General features: G+C 38.5%; 1 protein-coding gene across 15 annotated transcripts in view; it reads right to left on the minus strand.

Moving 5' to 3' along the window:
- LOC116062453 (LIM and calponin homology domains-containing protein 1) overlaps positions 1-18,230 on the minus strand; it is a 104,927-nt gene that overhangs the window by 46,599 nt on the left and 40,098 nt on the right. For 14 of the 15 annotated variants that reach the window (XR_004898130.1, XM_036004497.1, XM_036004505.1 and 11 more), the window contains 2 exons: positions 10,263-10,333; positions 7,549-7,618 (listed from right to left, as the gene is read on the minus strand). Coding sequence is in view for 13 of the 15 variants with exons in the window: in XM_036004497.1 (XP_035860390.1) it covers positions 7,549-7,618; positions 10,263-10,333 (141 nt within the window). In the remaining 2 variants the exon portion in view is untranslated. Of the gene's footprint in view, positions 1-841; positions 1,134-7,548; positions 7,619-10,262; positions 10,334-18,230 lie in introns of those variants that run through there. The other variant, XM_036004526.1, reaches the window with a different exon arrangement.

Consider the following 18,230-nt stretch of genomic DNA (forward strand, 5'->3'; position numbering starts at 1 on the left):
GCGCAGTTGGCAGAGACAGAAGGCAACACGTGGTCAAGTCCATTATCTGCACAAGGTCTTAACTCAAACACACCCGTGACAAACATACTCTCTTTCTCCAATTCACTTAAATTCATACGGTTTTTGTAGAAAATACACTACTTCAAATATGAAAATTACCGAAAAATAATAATACTGCACTGCAGCACAGAAAATAAACTAAAGTCTGGCTCATTAAGCATGGTATACACACATGTAAACACACTTCAATACTCAGTACTTCTAGTACGTCTGTTCTCATTGACTTCCCTAATATTAACCGTATCCTTAACATGAACCCAGTTCTAACCTTAATCTTTAAACCCTCTAACAACCATTTACAGACCAGACCTATGGACAAAGTCCATAAATGTCCACAAAGATGGAACACAAGTGTGATGCCTCACTCTGTAGTTAAAACAGAGAACTCAACACACAGGTTGAAAAGAGGAGCTGCAGCAATGTATGGTAAAAAAAATATGGTGTATGGTAAAAAAAAATATGGTGTATGGTAAAAAAAAATATGGTGTTTTCTGAAAATTGAACCACATAAACCTATTATGGTACAACCTCTAAATACAATTATGAACCTGAAAATGAGCATAATATGAGCACTTTAACACTTTAACACACACACACACCTCTTTCAATGTCTCTCTGTCAGACTCCACACATAAAAGTTTGCTTAAGATGTAGAAGTACTGTATAAGTACAAGAAATGACAAAAGTCCCATTTACTGGTTTAAACAGGATTGATTCATCTATTTTCCGTGCATACAAACATACAAAGCCACACACCACAAACACATGAAAATCAGGATACCTGCTCGACAGAAACGTGACACCACCAGGTTTTGTGGACGGCTTTAGTGAGTCTCCTCTCTCAGATTACTCCAACTTTGACTGTGACTTCCTTTTTTATCTTCCCCTCCTTCACCTGCTTTTCCTCGATCATTCCTTCTTTCTCTTCTTCACTGCCTTTCACTCTCTCCCCATCCTCTCAGTTGCCCTCCCTCTCTCCCCCCTCTGCTCTCAGATAAAACTCTTTGTTAGATGCAACCTGAACTGAGCTCTCCTCTCCTGTTCCCAGGTTCTCTCTCTTTGTTTCTTTGCCTCTCTATCCTTCAGAGGGCCACAGCCAAAGCCCTTCCCTCTCTCTCTCTCTCTCTTTCTGTCTCTCTGTCAGGGTGTCACCATTTCCTCTCCACCCTGATTGTTCCAAGCACACTAACTCTCTCACAGAACAAAACACAAATACAATGCGCTTACATCCACATACAACATGCACACATTTAGACAAAATGCTCTTTTAAATATACATCCTTTTGTGTTCAGAAACAGAACTAAGAGACATATTTATATTTACACATTATACTATACATATACATTATACACCAGCTAGGTGTAAGTAGACATGCATGGCTACAAACACAAACAAACCCACTTGGGAACACTTGTTCTCACGATACTTTTCCATTTGTAGCAAAACACCCCCTTCAAACCCACCCTGTAGCTTCCTGTGTTTTTGGGACAGCGCCATCTCTGCTCTCCTCGTGAGGCAACTCCATCCACACACACACACAACCCGGACTTTAAGAGAGGACACAGCAATCTCTTCTTTTGACAGTTTTACTCCAGGGAGGACACACCCACTGTGGGTCGCTCACCAAGGTCATATTTGACTTCAAAATAAAGGGCTTTCAGTCCAGTTGCATCCAAATAATAAGCTGTGTGGGCTCCATTTAAGATTATTTTACAGATATTATAAATGAGTTATCACTTGTGGAACAATAAGATACTCCCTTAGGGTGGGGGACAGTATGTAACAGGGACTCCCAAACCTTTATATCCACACTGGATGAGATTCTGTAGTAAAGTTTAACAGCTCGGAGGATTTTTTTTTGTTAAAGATACAGTAAGTACTTATTCACTTTGCTCCTGAACCACTTGATATCAATATATTTCCAGATCACACTTGTGCAAACACCTGGACACATTTGGAAAAACTGACTGAAAACTCAGTGTGTATAAAATCCTAAAGAGCTGAAAGGGTAAAGTGAAAGACTGAACTTAATTCTCTGCAAATATCAATGTTCAGGTTTAAGACAGTAAATAGCAAATCAATAAATAGTATTGACTTAGTGAGTAATAAATTAATTCTTAAATAGCAAAGCCCTTTCAAACAAGGGCTGCAGTCAGAGCTGGACAGTAAGAGTGAACACAAAAATGTACATATTTAGTAATACTGTAGACACTGCCTCTTCTGAAGCAGACGTTCTTCCCTAACACCATGCATACATGTGTTTAATAATTGTGTTGATAATATTTGGCAAAAAACAAAGTCATGCTCAGTCCTACCTACAAAATGTTGTGCATAAAGAGCCAGCTGCCAGGAGCTGTTTCATAAGGAACCACCAAGGAAAACATATTTCATTGTATTCAGCAAAAAGAGAGTACCTGAAAAGGTGGCGTTGACAACAAAAATCTCAGCTATCAAAGAGCAATTTCAACTCCAATTTCAGCAGCCAATAACAATTTCGTCTCCCAGTTTATCTATATTTTATAGCTGGAATTTCACACAGAGTGGAATTGAAATAACAAAAGCTGAAATAAACAAGCCAACGTACAATTTAACAGGCTCATTTAGTAGCAACCCGCGTAATGGCAAACAGGATCATTTAGTGTGTCTGGAGTGTGTGCGCATGTGTGTGTTGGTCTTAAGAAGGGAGCATAACTTTGTGGTGATTTACAGGTCACTGCCACAGGAAACTGGGCGCCTACCGCAAAGAAATGACTGACAGCTGAATGTGTTTGTAGAAGGATTGGGAAGTCGACACAAAGCCCTTGTCCACACAACGGCAAAAAAAAGTCATAATAAATTTGGGCAAAAGTTATACCAAGTGTGGAAATACCCACATTGTGGTAAAATTAACAAGTGATACAATTAAGTAATAAAATAGAGCAAAAGGTGCACAGAAGAAAAATCACCAAGGGCCATCTAAATGGCATTTGCAACCAAATCTAAATATATGTTCAGAGTTCGAGTTAAGTATTATTTGGAATTAGCAGTTAACAAAAGATTATCTATATAAATATTAGCAGAAGGTAAACGACAACTGTCTGAGAGCCACATATTCTAAGTTCCAAAATTACTTGCCATGCATAGGATGCTGGTTGGTATTTTGTGCGTGTGTGTGTGGGTGTGTGTGCTGTACCTACATTTGCACGAGTGTGTGTGAGGAAAAAAAAGTGCCTGGGTTCCTTAGAACCATCAACGTAATCAATATCTGACTACCACGATTAGACCACCAGAGTTTCTCAGGGAAGAGGATCAGTGCTCATGGCCTGATTTTGGACCTTGACATAATCCAGAGGAAAGTAGCCCAGGATGAGAAAACAAGCCCCTTGGGTGTTAATAAGATAAGTCCCTGATTTTTCTCTCTCTCCCTGCCAAGGACAGGCATGCAAACAGGGGTAAAAAAGGTGAGAAGGATACGGTGGACCCCCAACCCTCTAGGGGGCTCCGGGGGTATGGTCCCCCAGAAGAACATTTTGTACATTTTAAAGATAAACGCATCAATCTGGTGCACTTTGAGAGCAAAAAAAATAGAGGCTAGATCCATGTAGAATCTGTGCTCTTGTAAACAATGTTGTGTCCTTGTATGCTGTTTTTGTATAGCATACATTTGAGTCATAAAAAGAAATTAAACATACGGGATGACCTGTGTTGAACTACTTTATTTTCTATTTATTACCCGTAGGCTAGAGGACAGGGTAGGGATCAACTTGACAAATAAAAAATGACAATAATGTATTCTGTTCTAAACTCTCCCTACATCAAAAGGACAAGCTTTGCACGCTAAATTTGGACATTCAATTTTATAAATACTTATTACATATAGATCTGAACATTTAATATTAATTTTGTTTCTCACGAGTTCAAGCAGTAGATCAGTTAATATTAACTAAGTGCAGATCAGTATCTGTGAATATGTTGTTTAATAAGTAACAAGAAATTGCAGCACAGAAATGCAAACGATATGTTTGACTTAAAGAGTTGCTCTTAACAGAGGGACCTGACTTGTTAATTTCTCAACTGCAAAATGTCCTTCTTTGCAGATGATGTAGTAACTATTCCTAAAAATAAATAAATAATTAGGAGATCCTTATCAAAAAAACATTTGATTCAGTAATGGGTTTATTTTTTAAATCCAGTATTGGGACAGGCTATAGTACAGACTTAGGTTGTATCAGTTTATATTTTTAAGTAAAATCCTCTATATCTAAAATATGAGCCTTTCTGGTACTAAGAAAAATGGTCTTTAGCATGACTGACAGGGCTTTGAAAAGCTCTCACTGCACCAAGGGTAGTTGAAATCTCAAGATACTAATGACACATACAATCCCTCAAATTATTATGAAAACTGAAAATCACCAAAGATGGAATTACAAGGGTTTTACATAACAGTCTGAAGGTGATTTCTTTTTTTTTTTTTTTTTACAGTTGCCCTAAACTTGATGCAACAACACAACTTTAAACGTGAATTACTACCATTCAACTTGCAGGGCAATTTCTACTGCGTGTCTGTTTACACACCGTAACACAACACAAGCATACCAGTCGACCCAGAGACGGCTGGGAACAGAGCATGCAACAACCAACCTGTTCAGACGAACACTAAGCCATACAGGCCGAGCTGCCAAAGCACTGAGGGAGCTGCTCTAATTACAAAACAGCCAAACCTCCTCAGAGACTCATTTTCCCATTAGCCCCTAAACAGGAAGAGGAAGGGGGAGTAGCCTGTGTTTTATTACGATGGTCCAGATAACAGCAGACCACTTGTTTATGTGTTTCTCACCTCTTTAATCACAGTCAAGAGGAGGAAAAATCCCTGCAAAGCCACAGGAAGAAGCTAAAAGAGAATTATGAAACTTCCAAAGTATAGAGGGTCATATTCTTCATACTGGAATAAAACCAGCAGGTGTGCTTTTTCATTTAACTTTTGTATGCTGTCCACAAACTTCTACTGTTAAGCATGTTGTCTTCGGTGAATGATTCATCCACCTCTTTGGGCCAGTTAGTAACGGTCATGTAATGTTTTTCATCCTGCAAATGCATTGCCTCTCCTTGCGCCAATGAGGGCAGTTGTTTTCAGTAACTGTTCTTTGAGATACCAAACAAACTTGTGACACAAACTAGCAAACAGTTTAAAAATCTTCTTCTCTTTAAATATCATCCACTAGAACAAAAAATTAATTAGGGCCTCATTCACACTCAAAAAATATGGATAAGCTTTCCAAATGGTACCATTTGTTACGCCGATTGTATAATAGATTGCATTTTATTACGTACAAGTGGTGGCGTTACTGTATCCACCTGCTTGATGTCATTATCGAGTAAAATTTAGAAGTGAAACTGCTAATGAAAATCTAATTTTCTTATTTGTTTTCAGCAGCTTTGAGCCCTTAAAAAAGCCTTTAAAACACTAAAATACATGGCTGTTAACCAGTGCAAATAATCTGATTAGAGTCAATTTAGCAACAAATAGAGAAAAATGATATAAAGAAAAGTAAAGAATGCAGGATGGTACAACTAGATGAAGAAAAGAACGCAAAAAGCTAATAATGTAAGCTATAATAAGCTATAATACATACATTACCAAGATGCCAGGATGGGGTGAGCATAGAAGCTCTTGGGTTAAAAAGCCTCTAACAAGACAATGTATTTTTATTCTAGCAGTGATTGTATGGTGAAAAAACAGGCCTGTAAAGAATGTGGCTGTTTAATTATCCACCACTTGTAAAAAGCCAGAGAAGGCTCATTGGCAGCCATTAGTGACGCCATGAGATCAGAAAAGCAATTTCAGCCCAATTCAGACTTCCTGGTCTGTTCTGTCATGCTGTGATCCAATTAATACCCAGTTCCCCTTACACTTCTATACCATCCTCATGTTTTAACCTCCTTTGTCTGTCATGCCTGTCAGTGAAGTTTCATTTATTTAATCATAATCATAAGGATGACTGGTTGGATGATGTGGTGATATAAATTATAATGCCACGTTTTCAAAATCGGAGGCAGGATGAGCAACAGATATTTGCTTTAAAAACAAATAAGCTGAAAAGTGAAGTTTTAGAGGAGAGAAATCTCAGTAAATGCTGGTACACAAACCTATCAAGCCCTCGCAGATAGTGTTTCCAATTTTTTAATACTAAATACAAAGTTTTATTCTTGATCTATACTTCTTGTTCTTTATCCTGCTGTGTACTGTTCATTAATGCAACTAAGAGCCAAGTTAGGAAGGACAGAAAGAAGTACATTTAGCGTGAGATCCAATGCGATCAACTTTCAGTGTGCCTCTGTTTACGTGCCGGTCCTGGTCTTGAAAGGTCACTTCATCCAGATGAAGGTCTTAGGTTGTCATGAAAGGGCTCCACTGTATTGCACTGTACTCTACTCTGGAATGTATTAGTGTTCAGGTCTACTGAACGTCACAGGGTCTCATTTAAAGCAGGAGGCAAACTTAAGATTCTAAAATAAAACCACGGACAACAACGGGCATTATTCAGTGTAGGTTTTAGGATCGGGAGGAAATGTCTTAGTGCTCAGATGAAAATATACTTTTTGATGGTTTTAGTAAATCAAACTAATTTCATTTAGTCAAAGAAATACAATGGAAAAAAGAATATCAATGATATTGGAACACATGCTCCTGCAGATGATTTATGTTGTGATCAAGAGTTTTTTTGTTTTTTTTTACAGAAAGGGAGTCTACAAATGATCTGTGTCACTGCAAAACAGTCTTACTGTACAATAAGTGAGCCGTTAAGGGCTCAGTGTCACACACGACTGCTGATGGACACCTTGGCTGCGAGGACTGAAACTGAGATCCTTCATCTGCTGGCATCTGTAATCAAACCCTGATAAAACACCTGGTACTGGAAATGCATGTCACATAGTTATTGTCAGTGTATGTCTGTCTGTATTACCAACTTTTTTCTCACATCCTTGGAAATCAGTTAATACAGTGCAGGTTGGATGGATATTTAGCACTAGGACTAAATTATCTGGCAAACTGACATAATTTCCCACTCCAAAACATATATAACCTTAACAACATATATAACCTGAACAGACATACACCAACAATAAAGTTATATGGCGATGTACTTCATATGAGACACCTGGCGTATGACGAGGTTGGTAACCTTTGGAAAGCTGCACAGGAATTAAAGTTACAAGGCTGCCATACAGTACAGGCAGCCCCTATGCAATGTCATGTATGAAGTTTTGTACTTTATTCAAGGATTACAGAAAGTGTTTAACATTTGACAGCATTGAATTAGACTGCCTAAAGAATCCCTGGAGAGGGAAACAGACACTGAAAGGGGAGGAAGAGACACAGACATAATACATGCTATAAGGGTGGAAAAGTAAGAAATAGCATAAGAAAAAAATATCAAAGAGGATCAAAGGACTGGCTTTAGTTTTGGTGGAAAAGCGGTCAGATTGAGTGACGGCAGAGGACTCACCAGGCCAGCTATGGGTGTCGGAAGTCTGTTGATTTTCTTCACCAGGCCGGGTTTAATAGAGCTCAACAACCTAACAAAAGAAATGCATGGAAGAAGACATCACAAGCTGAATTTTAATAAAAGAAATACATTAAAAAAAGTCATGAGTCAATCATGAGTCATGAGTCATTTTATGACCAGTTGTGATGAATATTTCAAATGATGCACCGCTAATTAAGTTTAAATCCAGCTCACGCAGAGTGAAATTACTGCTGGCAAAAGAGATAAAGAGTGGGTGGAACTGTGTGTTTGTGTGTGTGTGTCTTCAGAGAAATAAGGGGGAACAAAATGGGAGAAAGAAACATTTTTGGGGTCCCACAGTGGCGTCTGGAAGGTTTATAACGACACAGATCCTAAATCAGAGTGGAGAATCGCGGTGCTTCTCCTTCCACCCACTGGGAGCTGTTAAATAGTTCCAGTACACTTCATATCACAGTGAACTACACATGTGAAAAGGTTTGTCCTTCTGCTGTCATCTCTCATTACAAACACACAAGAAGGAAAACTTTTTATTTTTTTAAAGGAAATGTACAGTATATTCCTGCAACCTCGGACAACTTGTCAGTTATGAACCAGCCACAGTTTCACAGTCGTCTCCCCCCCCAATTCCTCTCTCTCTGTCTCCAGTTTCATCTTTTGTGTGTGTTTTCATCAGAGGAAGCACTGTAATGATTCTCTCCTGTAAAAAACAAAACCTGCCCTTTTATACTATTACAGTATAAGATATCAGCGGCCCTGTGATATTGATGGCATTTCAGCAGGTATTTTGCGATGAACTGCTGTAATTGACCTTTTTAGTGAACTCTTTTTCCCTCAGCCTGCCTCATCTACTTCAGCTTCAGTTAGAGACATCCTGCTGTACTGTGTGTTTCCCAGAATAACTTCCAACAACCCCAAGAGAAGGGTCGGTGCTACATACAATGTGTAGGTGTGGAGAGTGGGCAATGGCAACACTGAAAAGAAGAAAATATTTCCACTCTTGAAAAACTGCCTGAAATGAGAATAATGCTGCAGTCGGCTTTTTTTTTTTTTATTGTTTACCCCCCCCACACACACACTCCTCAAAATAAAAATAAAAATTAACCTAGTGGATTTCCCTGTTTCATCATCCCTTTTAAAATGGATTTTTCCCTGTATGATAGCGGTACAGATTTCTTTGTTTACCAAAATGTTTGGGGAAAAAGTACCAACAATTCCATTGCACCTGTGATGGAAATAAATCAAAGATAAAATCAGATTTTTTTAAACCGTTATCTTAAGGAATATGTGGCCCATTTGTGACAGCCATTAGTTACAGCTTTCAAATGAAGTGGGAATGTCTACAAGACTCACTCTTGTAGACATTCCCACTTCATTTGAAAGCTGAAGTGGGAATGAAAGTGCTTTCCTGGATTTTAAAACCGACACAATCAAAACAAACAGAATCCAAGCGACATAAATACATCATCTTAGTTGGTACAGGGACAAACACATTTCCTGACACCTTGTGTTATCAGGAAAAAGAGGAAGAGGATGGAGGGAGTTTCGCTTGTGCCATTAGTGAGATTCAAAACAAGCCTCAAGTTCAGTCTACTCTCTCCTCTGCTACTTGAATATCATTTACGCACATTACTTGACTAAACACAGTTTTACGACAAGGGGAAGTAAGGTTGATGATTAAAACACAGTCGAAAACCGAAATATATTTAATTATTTACCAATCAATATAAAACAGAAAAAGTAGCAAATCTTCACATTTGAGAAGCTGAAACCAGAACATGATGGGACTGTCGTTAATTTCCATGATTGTTCATATCAAAGTAAATTCATTCCCCTGAGATAAATATTGCTATTTCCTAATGCCTCAGCGATATTCCAGAAATTCCAAAACCAGTGGGGACACTGTTAAATTGGATGTGATGTCTGTATTCACAATAAAGATGGTGTAAACATCGCGTTTGTGTAACTGAACTTAGCAGAAAGGAATGTGAAAGAAGTGTCTGTGTGTTTTCAGTCTTATTTTAGCCCCTAGACTCATTATGAGTGGGCAGACAAGAGGTCACAGTGTTGCACTGGAGTACAATTTAACAGGACTCCAGTCTCTCTGATCACTGGACCACAGTGTTGTAACAAATCAGTGCAACTATGAAAGAAAAACCTGATGTTCTTCATATTCATTCTGAATCATATGTAGTTATTCTAGGATGACATAATGTGTTAAAGTGTTTGGTTTTTCCCTTTAACGTTTTATAAACTGTCAGGGCATTGTAATTACAAAAACAGATGTGGAGGAAGGCAGCGCACCAAACTATAAATTAAAAAACTATAAATATAGTAAAAGAAGAATGGAAGAACCAAACTTGTGAGCAGTCACTTGACCTATTTGTGAACATTATGATTCTGATCCTTGCACTCCTACTCTTAAGTTTTTCTTTTTGTTTTGTTTTGTTTTTTTACTGTTGTACCCATTTTAAATCACCATGATACACAACAACATCTCAGTAGCTCAAAATAAAATAAAAACAGAGTAAAATTAAAAGAACCTATATTTCACAGTTACTCAACAGTAATAATGCATTATTTTCTTCAGGAAGAGAATAGGAGCAACACATGTAAACGCTTAGTCAGAGACAGCTAGTGGATAATTTAATTATTAAGGACAGTCAGATAAAAATTCAAATGTAGTCATAACTTACTCGCATAGCAAAATCCCGTTCTCCAAACCTCCTCTGAAGTCTTTGTCACCAAAGCATCTTCCTGTAGCAGCCTACCAAGAGAGGGAAAAGGAGTGAGTTAGCAAAATATAACAACAACACGGCTTAAGAACATCAAAAAAATCAAGTCTATCTCTGAATCTGAAGTCTAGCCACACAAGCTCCACTTGGGAACAAAGAAACAAGTCCAACAACCTTTATCAACACTCCTTTCACATCTTTCTTTCACGATAAATCCTGAGAATGGTATGGAGCGGTGCACAAAGAGCTGCCGGCTGTATATCAAGTCCCTCTCTAGTTAACAGCTCTAAACACTAACAAGCTTGACATAAGCCACAATCATCCTGACCAAATGGCTCTGGCAGGCTAATATGTTGTGACAGGGGATTTATTGGGTAATAGTTACTCAGACCCTCTGAGGAGGAGAAGTTGCCTGTTTTCATGTATTTGCATGACTACAGTACATCATCAGGCTTGTGTGACTTTGTTGTACACATATTTGAACACAAATAAATGGTTATTATTTGTTGCATAAAAACCCTGTTCATGCTCCAAATATGTATACGGTTCAGTCACAGTAAAGATTTGGCCTTTCACCTTTATTTATGTAAGTGAACAGGACATTTCGTTAATGCATTTGAAGCCCCACATGAAAACACACAAACATATAAAGTGCAAATATAAACAGTTATAGTGCAATAATTGTCCACTTTAGAATATCTGCCATTTCAGGACTTTTAGCAGCAGGCCTACTTAAAATGCATTTATTCTCACAGACACTGGCAGGGATTTGGCAGTAACAAGGGGGGACCCCTTTGGACCACTGATTTCGAAGCCAAAACAATTACAAGATTAAATTTCCTGAGAGTTTATTTTACATTTATTTACACAGCTGTGGAAAAAAGTGTGGAGATGTAGTGTGTCTGGGACGGCTGTGCGTTTTGTTTCGGTCAGCTTCTTGACTCGTCTAGGAGCCTGGACCTGTTACAAAAGAAATGGACTGCTGTGTGTCAGTGAGTAGGCAGACAGTAGGCCTCATTTCTGCTGCTGGGGGGGAGGGACAGTGAGGCGTCGAGTTTGGTGCATGAGACTTTGACAGAAAGAGAGGCAGGTTAACAGACAAACAGAGAAAAGAAAGTGGCACAGATTTTCCCCATATGCTGACATTTAGCTTTTACTATTACTGCCCCCATTACCTACTGAGCTAGTGCTTGTGAACAGGTGTGAGGCCTTTAAGTCAGCTTCACAGTACAAATATATGGTCCACAAAACCCATATTCTATGATTACAGTAATGGACCTGCTCTGGAGGAAGACAATATTATTTGTTGAACATCAATGGGCATAACTAGCTAAGTGGCAAACTTCAATGGCAAAGAGAGGACTGCTAAAAGTAAAGCCATAGAAGAAAAAAACTAATTTAGGGAGAAGTTGTGATTTTACAGGGGGCCTTGAACAGAACCAGGCGAGCCGTTTCCTACATTTATAGTCTTCATGCTAAGCTTAGTACTGTACAGAAGGGGTATTAATCTTCTCAAATAGCAAACTGGCATATTACGCAAAATATCAAATTATTCTTTTAAACATCTATAGACTAGTAGAGCTGGTGCAACCTTAGGATGTTTAACAGACTAGTTAACACAGACAGCCTAATGTTGCTAGACTGCATTTTCAGCAAAAGCAGCAGGATTTCTTGCAAATTCTATTCCTCTTCTCGTACCTCTTGTCTTTTCCACTGGGCTTCAGGCTATAGTGACTTGGCCAGAAAAAACTTCTATGGCTCTGCCCACTGAGGTTTAACATAATCAACGAGATTAACTATTTCTCCAGATCTGCCACTGATAAATGTTTGTGAAACAAAAAGTTCAACTTGTACAACTAGATGACAGCAGACTGTAGATACCACTACTAGTCAATATGTTTGGTCTTTTCTACATACCAAAATTACATTTCAAGATATTATGTCACACTAAAACATTCTGTAGTCTTGTATGTGACTGAATAACATCCCCAGGTCTTCACTGTAAATGTAAAGCAATGCCAGAGTTAGTACATTACACAACAGCTTTCTTTGGTTTTGTTCATAGGAGAGTATGATTTCATGGTCTGATCTCAATAAAGATTCAGTGGCCTACATACTTTTATATCTGCAGCTTAAAAATCTGCAGCTGAGATGACCTTGATTAAGGAGCTTCTCAATCATTTTTTCACATGAATGTTGGTACTCTGCTTGGTAAAGATGACTAACCTTTAACTGCTTCTACAAGTAGCGTTATTTTTAGTAGGTAGTAGTAGGTTTTGGTTTCTTGCTAAAAAAGGAAACATGCTGTTTGCTGCAGGGGTTGAATCTGTTTGCCTTGAGTCTCTCTAATAACTAGGTCAGCTCTTCACTAACCTTGTCATTGAGTATGCATGCACGGGAAGATTACGGTGTCACACCACCTTCACACAGAGAGATTACAGTGTCACCACATTTACAAAGATTGGTCTACAGTTGGAGGACAGAGCGCACCAAGTGCAGGAAAAGAGGCAAGGACTGACAAAAATTGCACTAGCTCTAAGTGAAAAATCTCGGAAAATGTACTATGCAGATAAATTAGGCTACATGTGGTATTGTAAGAGTTCCTAATTGGGGAGACAGAAACTGCTCATACTTTTAATTTCATACAGGAAAGAAAAGATGAGACGCATAACAATCTGTATAAGCAGGGTTTTCCCAGCCACTATAAGGTTTAGGTGCAGCACCCGGGCCGTTTTGGGCTGCAACCTAATCCGAATAAATGTAACTTAAAGACTTTTCCCAGATCTAATGATTGTAGCCAGACTTTTTAAGCTTTAAGTTATCTTTAAGCTTTTTGAGTGTCATTTATTTATTATCTGCTCTAGCTTTTAAACGTTTTCGACACAGATATGATGATAATAATGGTCCAAAATGATGTGAAAAAGAGACGCAAAACTACCACAAAAGGAATACAAAGCGGGTACAAAGAGACGCCAAATGACCATAGAAACTCAAAACAATCCCAAAGACAACAAAAATGACCAATAAGAGACAACACGACTACAAAGAGACAGAAAAACCCACAAAGAGACAAAATCCCACAAAGAGACACAAACGTATGGGGGAATTGCTTATTTTTTTAAATTGAAAAACGTAACATTTTCATGAGTAAGGATGCCTTAACCTCCCACCAAATACGTCACCTAAGTCTTCCACAAAGCTAGGGAAAACACCGATATGTATTTGAATATTTGTGTTTTTCCTATTCAATAAATCCCCAAAATAATGTAATGGGCCTCTGGAGCCCAAACCTACAGGTGGAAACCAATGTCTTAAAGGTTAGGTCAATTAATATTTTGTCCTTTGGGGTGCACATTAACACAAATTACATATGCTACTTTTCTGGCTATGACAAAAAAAATGGCAGGGATTCCGTTATTCTCATTTTCTTGCTGCTCAGTTTGGCAGTGGCTGCAGAGCTGCTAAGGACCTTGATTCATGTACATCTGTTGCTCCCATACAGTTAAGTATAGAGTTGGAGTGCACATGAAACTCGTGACGGACTAGAGGGAACACTTTTGGGCAACATATAATACAGAATCAACACATTTTTCTTTCTTGTGTGAAAGGGTAACACATGGCCTGGCCATATTAGACTGTACTAAAATACAATTTGATCAGACAGTCCAGCAACATTACCTTCCTGAGTAATAAAACACCTCCTGAGTTACAGCAGGAAGCTCCAGCTACAGTAACATTGATATAACATTTAAGGTGGCATATTCCTTTCAAATGCAAGGGAGTTTAGTTTATTTTAGGTCAATGGCTTGTTTTATAGAATACACCATAAAATGAAGTGGCCATTAAACACTGAATCAGTAAAGAAACCAACACAATACCTACAGAAGACCACCCGGACTATGCATTTCTATTTGCTTATCACAAAAACTAATATTCTGATAGTAACATTAGTATAGGAACAGATGAACGTGATGCTGTTAGTTAGCTTTTAAAGTCTGGCAGACTGCCAGAGTGCTTTACACTGCAAGGAAAAGAGACAAAGTAACCAAACTTGCGCTGTAGCCCAATATATATATATATATATATAAATATATATATATATATATATATATATATATATATATATATATATATATATATATATATATATATATAGTGTGTTAAGCAGTACTAAAAAGTAAGGACCACACCAGCACCTATCTAGCCTACAAACTGACGTGAGCAGTGCAATTTTCCCTGCCGAATGTTTATTTGGTGGCTTGGTCAACAAGCTAAGATGCATGACAGCACGCATGTTCATGTTTGTAAGTTAGATTCGAAGGAAACTTTAGCAGGAAAGCTATTGTGGGTTTTTGTGGGTTAAGTCTGTGCCTCTTGTGTGTAGCAGGCTCCTGTCTGGCTTAGTGTGACCGTCTGCTCTGCCAATGACAGAACGCTAATGTTTCTGCTTTATGCAAGGTTTGATTAGCTGCACTGAAATAAGGTCTAACCTACCTACAGTACATAGACAGACACCAGAACTGTATTCTGTCAAATGAATGCAAAACTAGGGGTAGCCATCACAAAACAAAAATATATTAATTTATGATTTTTTTCTCAAAAGGAGAACACAGGGCAAGTGATTAACAGATGAATGATCAGTTAGGCTTTACATTAGATCAGACAAAGGTTGGATCCTAAAAATGCTAGAAACTTCTGGATCTGGACTGTTTTCAAACTACCACAGGGTCATATGAAGGGACTCAATTAAAAAGAGGAATGTGTCCCTTTGTTGTTTTCAGTGGAACGTCGCCCGCATTGTTTCACAAACAATCAAACGATGCCGGTTGGCTTTGTTCCCTGCTTTTCACTTTCTTCCCTTTGAAAACCTTTCACGTCCAGACCGAAAGTATTCTCATGGATTCATGTCATGTTTTGGTATCCAAAAAGAAAGGATCTCCACAGTATGTTGGTTTAGAAATGCATGAATAAACTTCATCAAACTTTTTTGCCAAATCCTGTTTCCCTGAGGGAACAGTAGTTCTTGAATCTATTTTTTTTAAAACCCAATGGAGTTTTAGCATGAAAACTCCCAGGAAACATCGCTTTCATGTCCTGAGAGATAAAACATCAATGTGAAGAGAGTCAGTCAAATCATGTCTGGCAGTGGATCACAACTCAAAGAGAATTTACTGAAATAATATTGCCAAGAAAAATACAATTGTTAGATCAGGATACAGATGAAAAATTGGTACTGCATATTCACAACAGCTAAATCAAGAGCTTTCCAACAAACAAGTCCACCACTGCGTATTACTACTTTTACATCTCCTTCTTTTTTCTTCTTCCTCTGTCTGAACTAGCTTACTGCAATCCCTCTACCCTAGGGGCCATGCAATGAACCTGATCTATTGCATTGCAGCAGTAATCTCAGAGGCCCTGCATTGGACAGCTACCTTTCCCAAATTAACAACCAATAATTCAAGGTCTGAGACAGGTTGGTTTCCGTGACTTGGGGGAAGTAAAACACTAGTTACTTTGAGGCCCCAAGTGTGATCAGCCTGTTAAAGAGTTGACAGCTGTTAGCTCAAGGGCTGGTGAACATATACAGGGAAATGTGCTCCCAACCCACACCCCTGCGTTCTAGTCACATGCCTGCTTTGTAGTCAAAAGCTTTCTACTTTACAGGATGTTATTTTAAAGCGTCACTCTCGCCAAAATGCAACCTAGGGTCTTTTTGTGAATGTACCCAAGTCAAACTTTCGTTTAAAAGCATATTTAGGATGGAAATGCCACTTTTAAGATTTACCGTATTTTCGTTTTTCGGTCAAATGGCCTTTTGAATGGGAGTGCTAGGGGCACTTTTATGCTAGCCTCAAAATAGCTATTTTTAAAACACTAAGAAGGCTCGACACAACATGAAACTTTGCCCGAAGTATCGCCAGGGGCTCTACACATGAACTCAAGCATTGAGAACATTGTTTGTGTACCCAGAGTTTACTAAAAAGAAAGGTTTTGAGCAACTCACGTTAGCAGTTGTCATTTACGCTATCCGCCATTTCCCCAGTCAAAAATAGGCAATCTCCGAATGCGAATGAAGGGACTCCATAGGAGGAAATGTCATTCTTATATGAGGCTCCTTTTTCAACTACAAGGTCAATATTGTGTTTCACTAACAACAAAACAACAAATTATCTGTGCATTTATATGGAACTAAGCTTTTGGAGCTTTCCATCTTTACTCTCCTCCCTCGACTATTTTTGACTGGCTCGATAGACGGCAACCGGAAGAACAACAGCTACAGTGAGTTGCTCAAAACCTTTTTTAGTAAACTCTGGGTACACAAACAATGTTCTCAATGCTTTCGTTAAGGTGTAGAGCCCCTGGTGATACTTCGAGCAAAGTTTCATGTTGTGTCGAGCCTTCTTAGTGTTTTAAAAGTAACTATTTTGAGGCTAGCATAAAAGTGCCCCTAGCACTCCCATTCAAAAGGCCATTTGACCGAAAAATGAAAATACGGTAAATCTTAAAAGTGGCAATTCCGTTCTAAATATGCTTTTTTGACTCGGGTACATTCACAAAAATACTCTAGGTTGCATTTTGGCGAGAGTTACGCTTTAAGTGTGTTGCATAATCCTGACTGATTCCAACACTAGTTCAAGAACACACGTAAACACATCTCCTGGCCTTTAGCCAACAATCTTGTTAAATTTAACTTGGCAAGAGAGCTTAATCTTTAAATTGCTTCTGGTTCCGACAGTAGAAAAAAAACAGGTTGCAACGTGGTCATTCACTAATACAAACACCTGAGAAGGGGGAATAGAAAAAAATATACTGCTGATGCATGTAGACAACAATAAAAAAACCACTAAATTTTTTCAGTATTGCAGAACCGAAAACTGTTTTACGACAAGACAAAACACTGCTCTGACCAAGAAACAACCGCCAGATTTTTATCATCACTAAAACGATTAAAATCTCATCCTTGGCTTCAGGAGAAATAGTACTTGATGAAAAAAAACGTCCAAAAGACAAACAACATTCTTAAAATTGGTAACACCTGACTCTTCGTATGAAAGGGAGGGGGTGTCGCCTCAACTCATGGAGCTTCAACAAGTTCAGCCAAAGGTCATGGGGTGTTATCTGCCTACAGTCAATCATCTGGAGCTTTTTATAAGCTGCCACCACTGCAGGGATCCCCTATTGTGACTATGGACTGTTTGCTCTGTGCTCAGTGTGTTGTTGGCCTGTTGGTGGATGGACTCAGAGGGAGGGGAGTGGTCTGAGACAGTACTTAAACTAATCTGTTTCTTATGTTTCATAGCAGTACATAATTACAATAAAGGATGAATACATGTTTGAGCACAGATAAAGTTCATTTGAACTTTCCTACATAAAATACAAGAAGTATTAGTATTGAGGCAGCAGGTTGGGATAAAGAGTAGGGACACCTCTAACCTTTCTGTCACGTCCATTGCCACAAAAAAAAAAAAGAAAAAAGAAATGTGTTAGTTGATCTACAGAAAATGATTTTGCAACTGTTTGATTGATTATTGTTTAAGTTGTTTTTAGAGCAAACATTCCAGTGATGAGCTTTTATAATAATCATTAGTTCTACAACAGATATATTTTCCATCTCACTAAAGACAATCCACAAGAGGGGTGTTTACCTACTGGGGATCAACAGAAAATCAAGCAGTATCAGGATGAATAATATGCTACAGCATCGGCAGGTCATTTTTCAGGGGCTACAGCCCTGAATGTTTTGACTGTAGCCCCGCATGTAATTTTAAATGTAGGCAACACAAAGTTTAGGTGTGCAATAATATTGCTACATTTTGTTTGAAGTTCCTGTGACGTGACGTTTACAGTCTGGGGTTCAGGCTCAAACACACAGAGCTCTGAAGCACACCCATGCGTCGCTTTGTGTCCGCTCTCTCTGTAAAAATA

Source organism: Sander lucioperca, chromosome 1, assembly GCF_008315115.2.
Source record: "Sander lucioperca isolate FBNREF2018 chromosome 1, SLUC_FBN_1.2, whole genome shotgun sequence".
Taxonomy (NCBI): Eukaryota; Metazoa; Chordata; class Actinopteri; order Perciformes; family Percidae; genus Sander; species Sander lucioperca.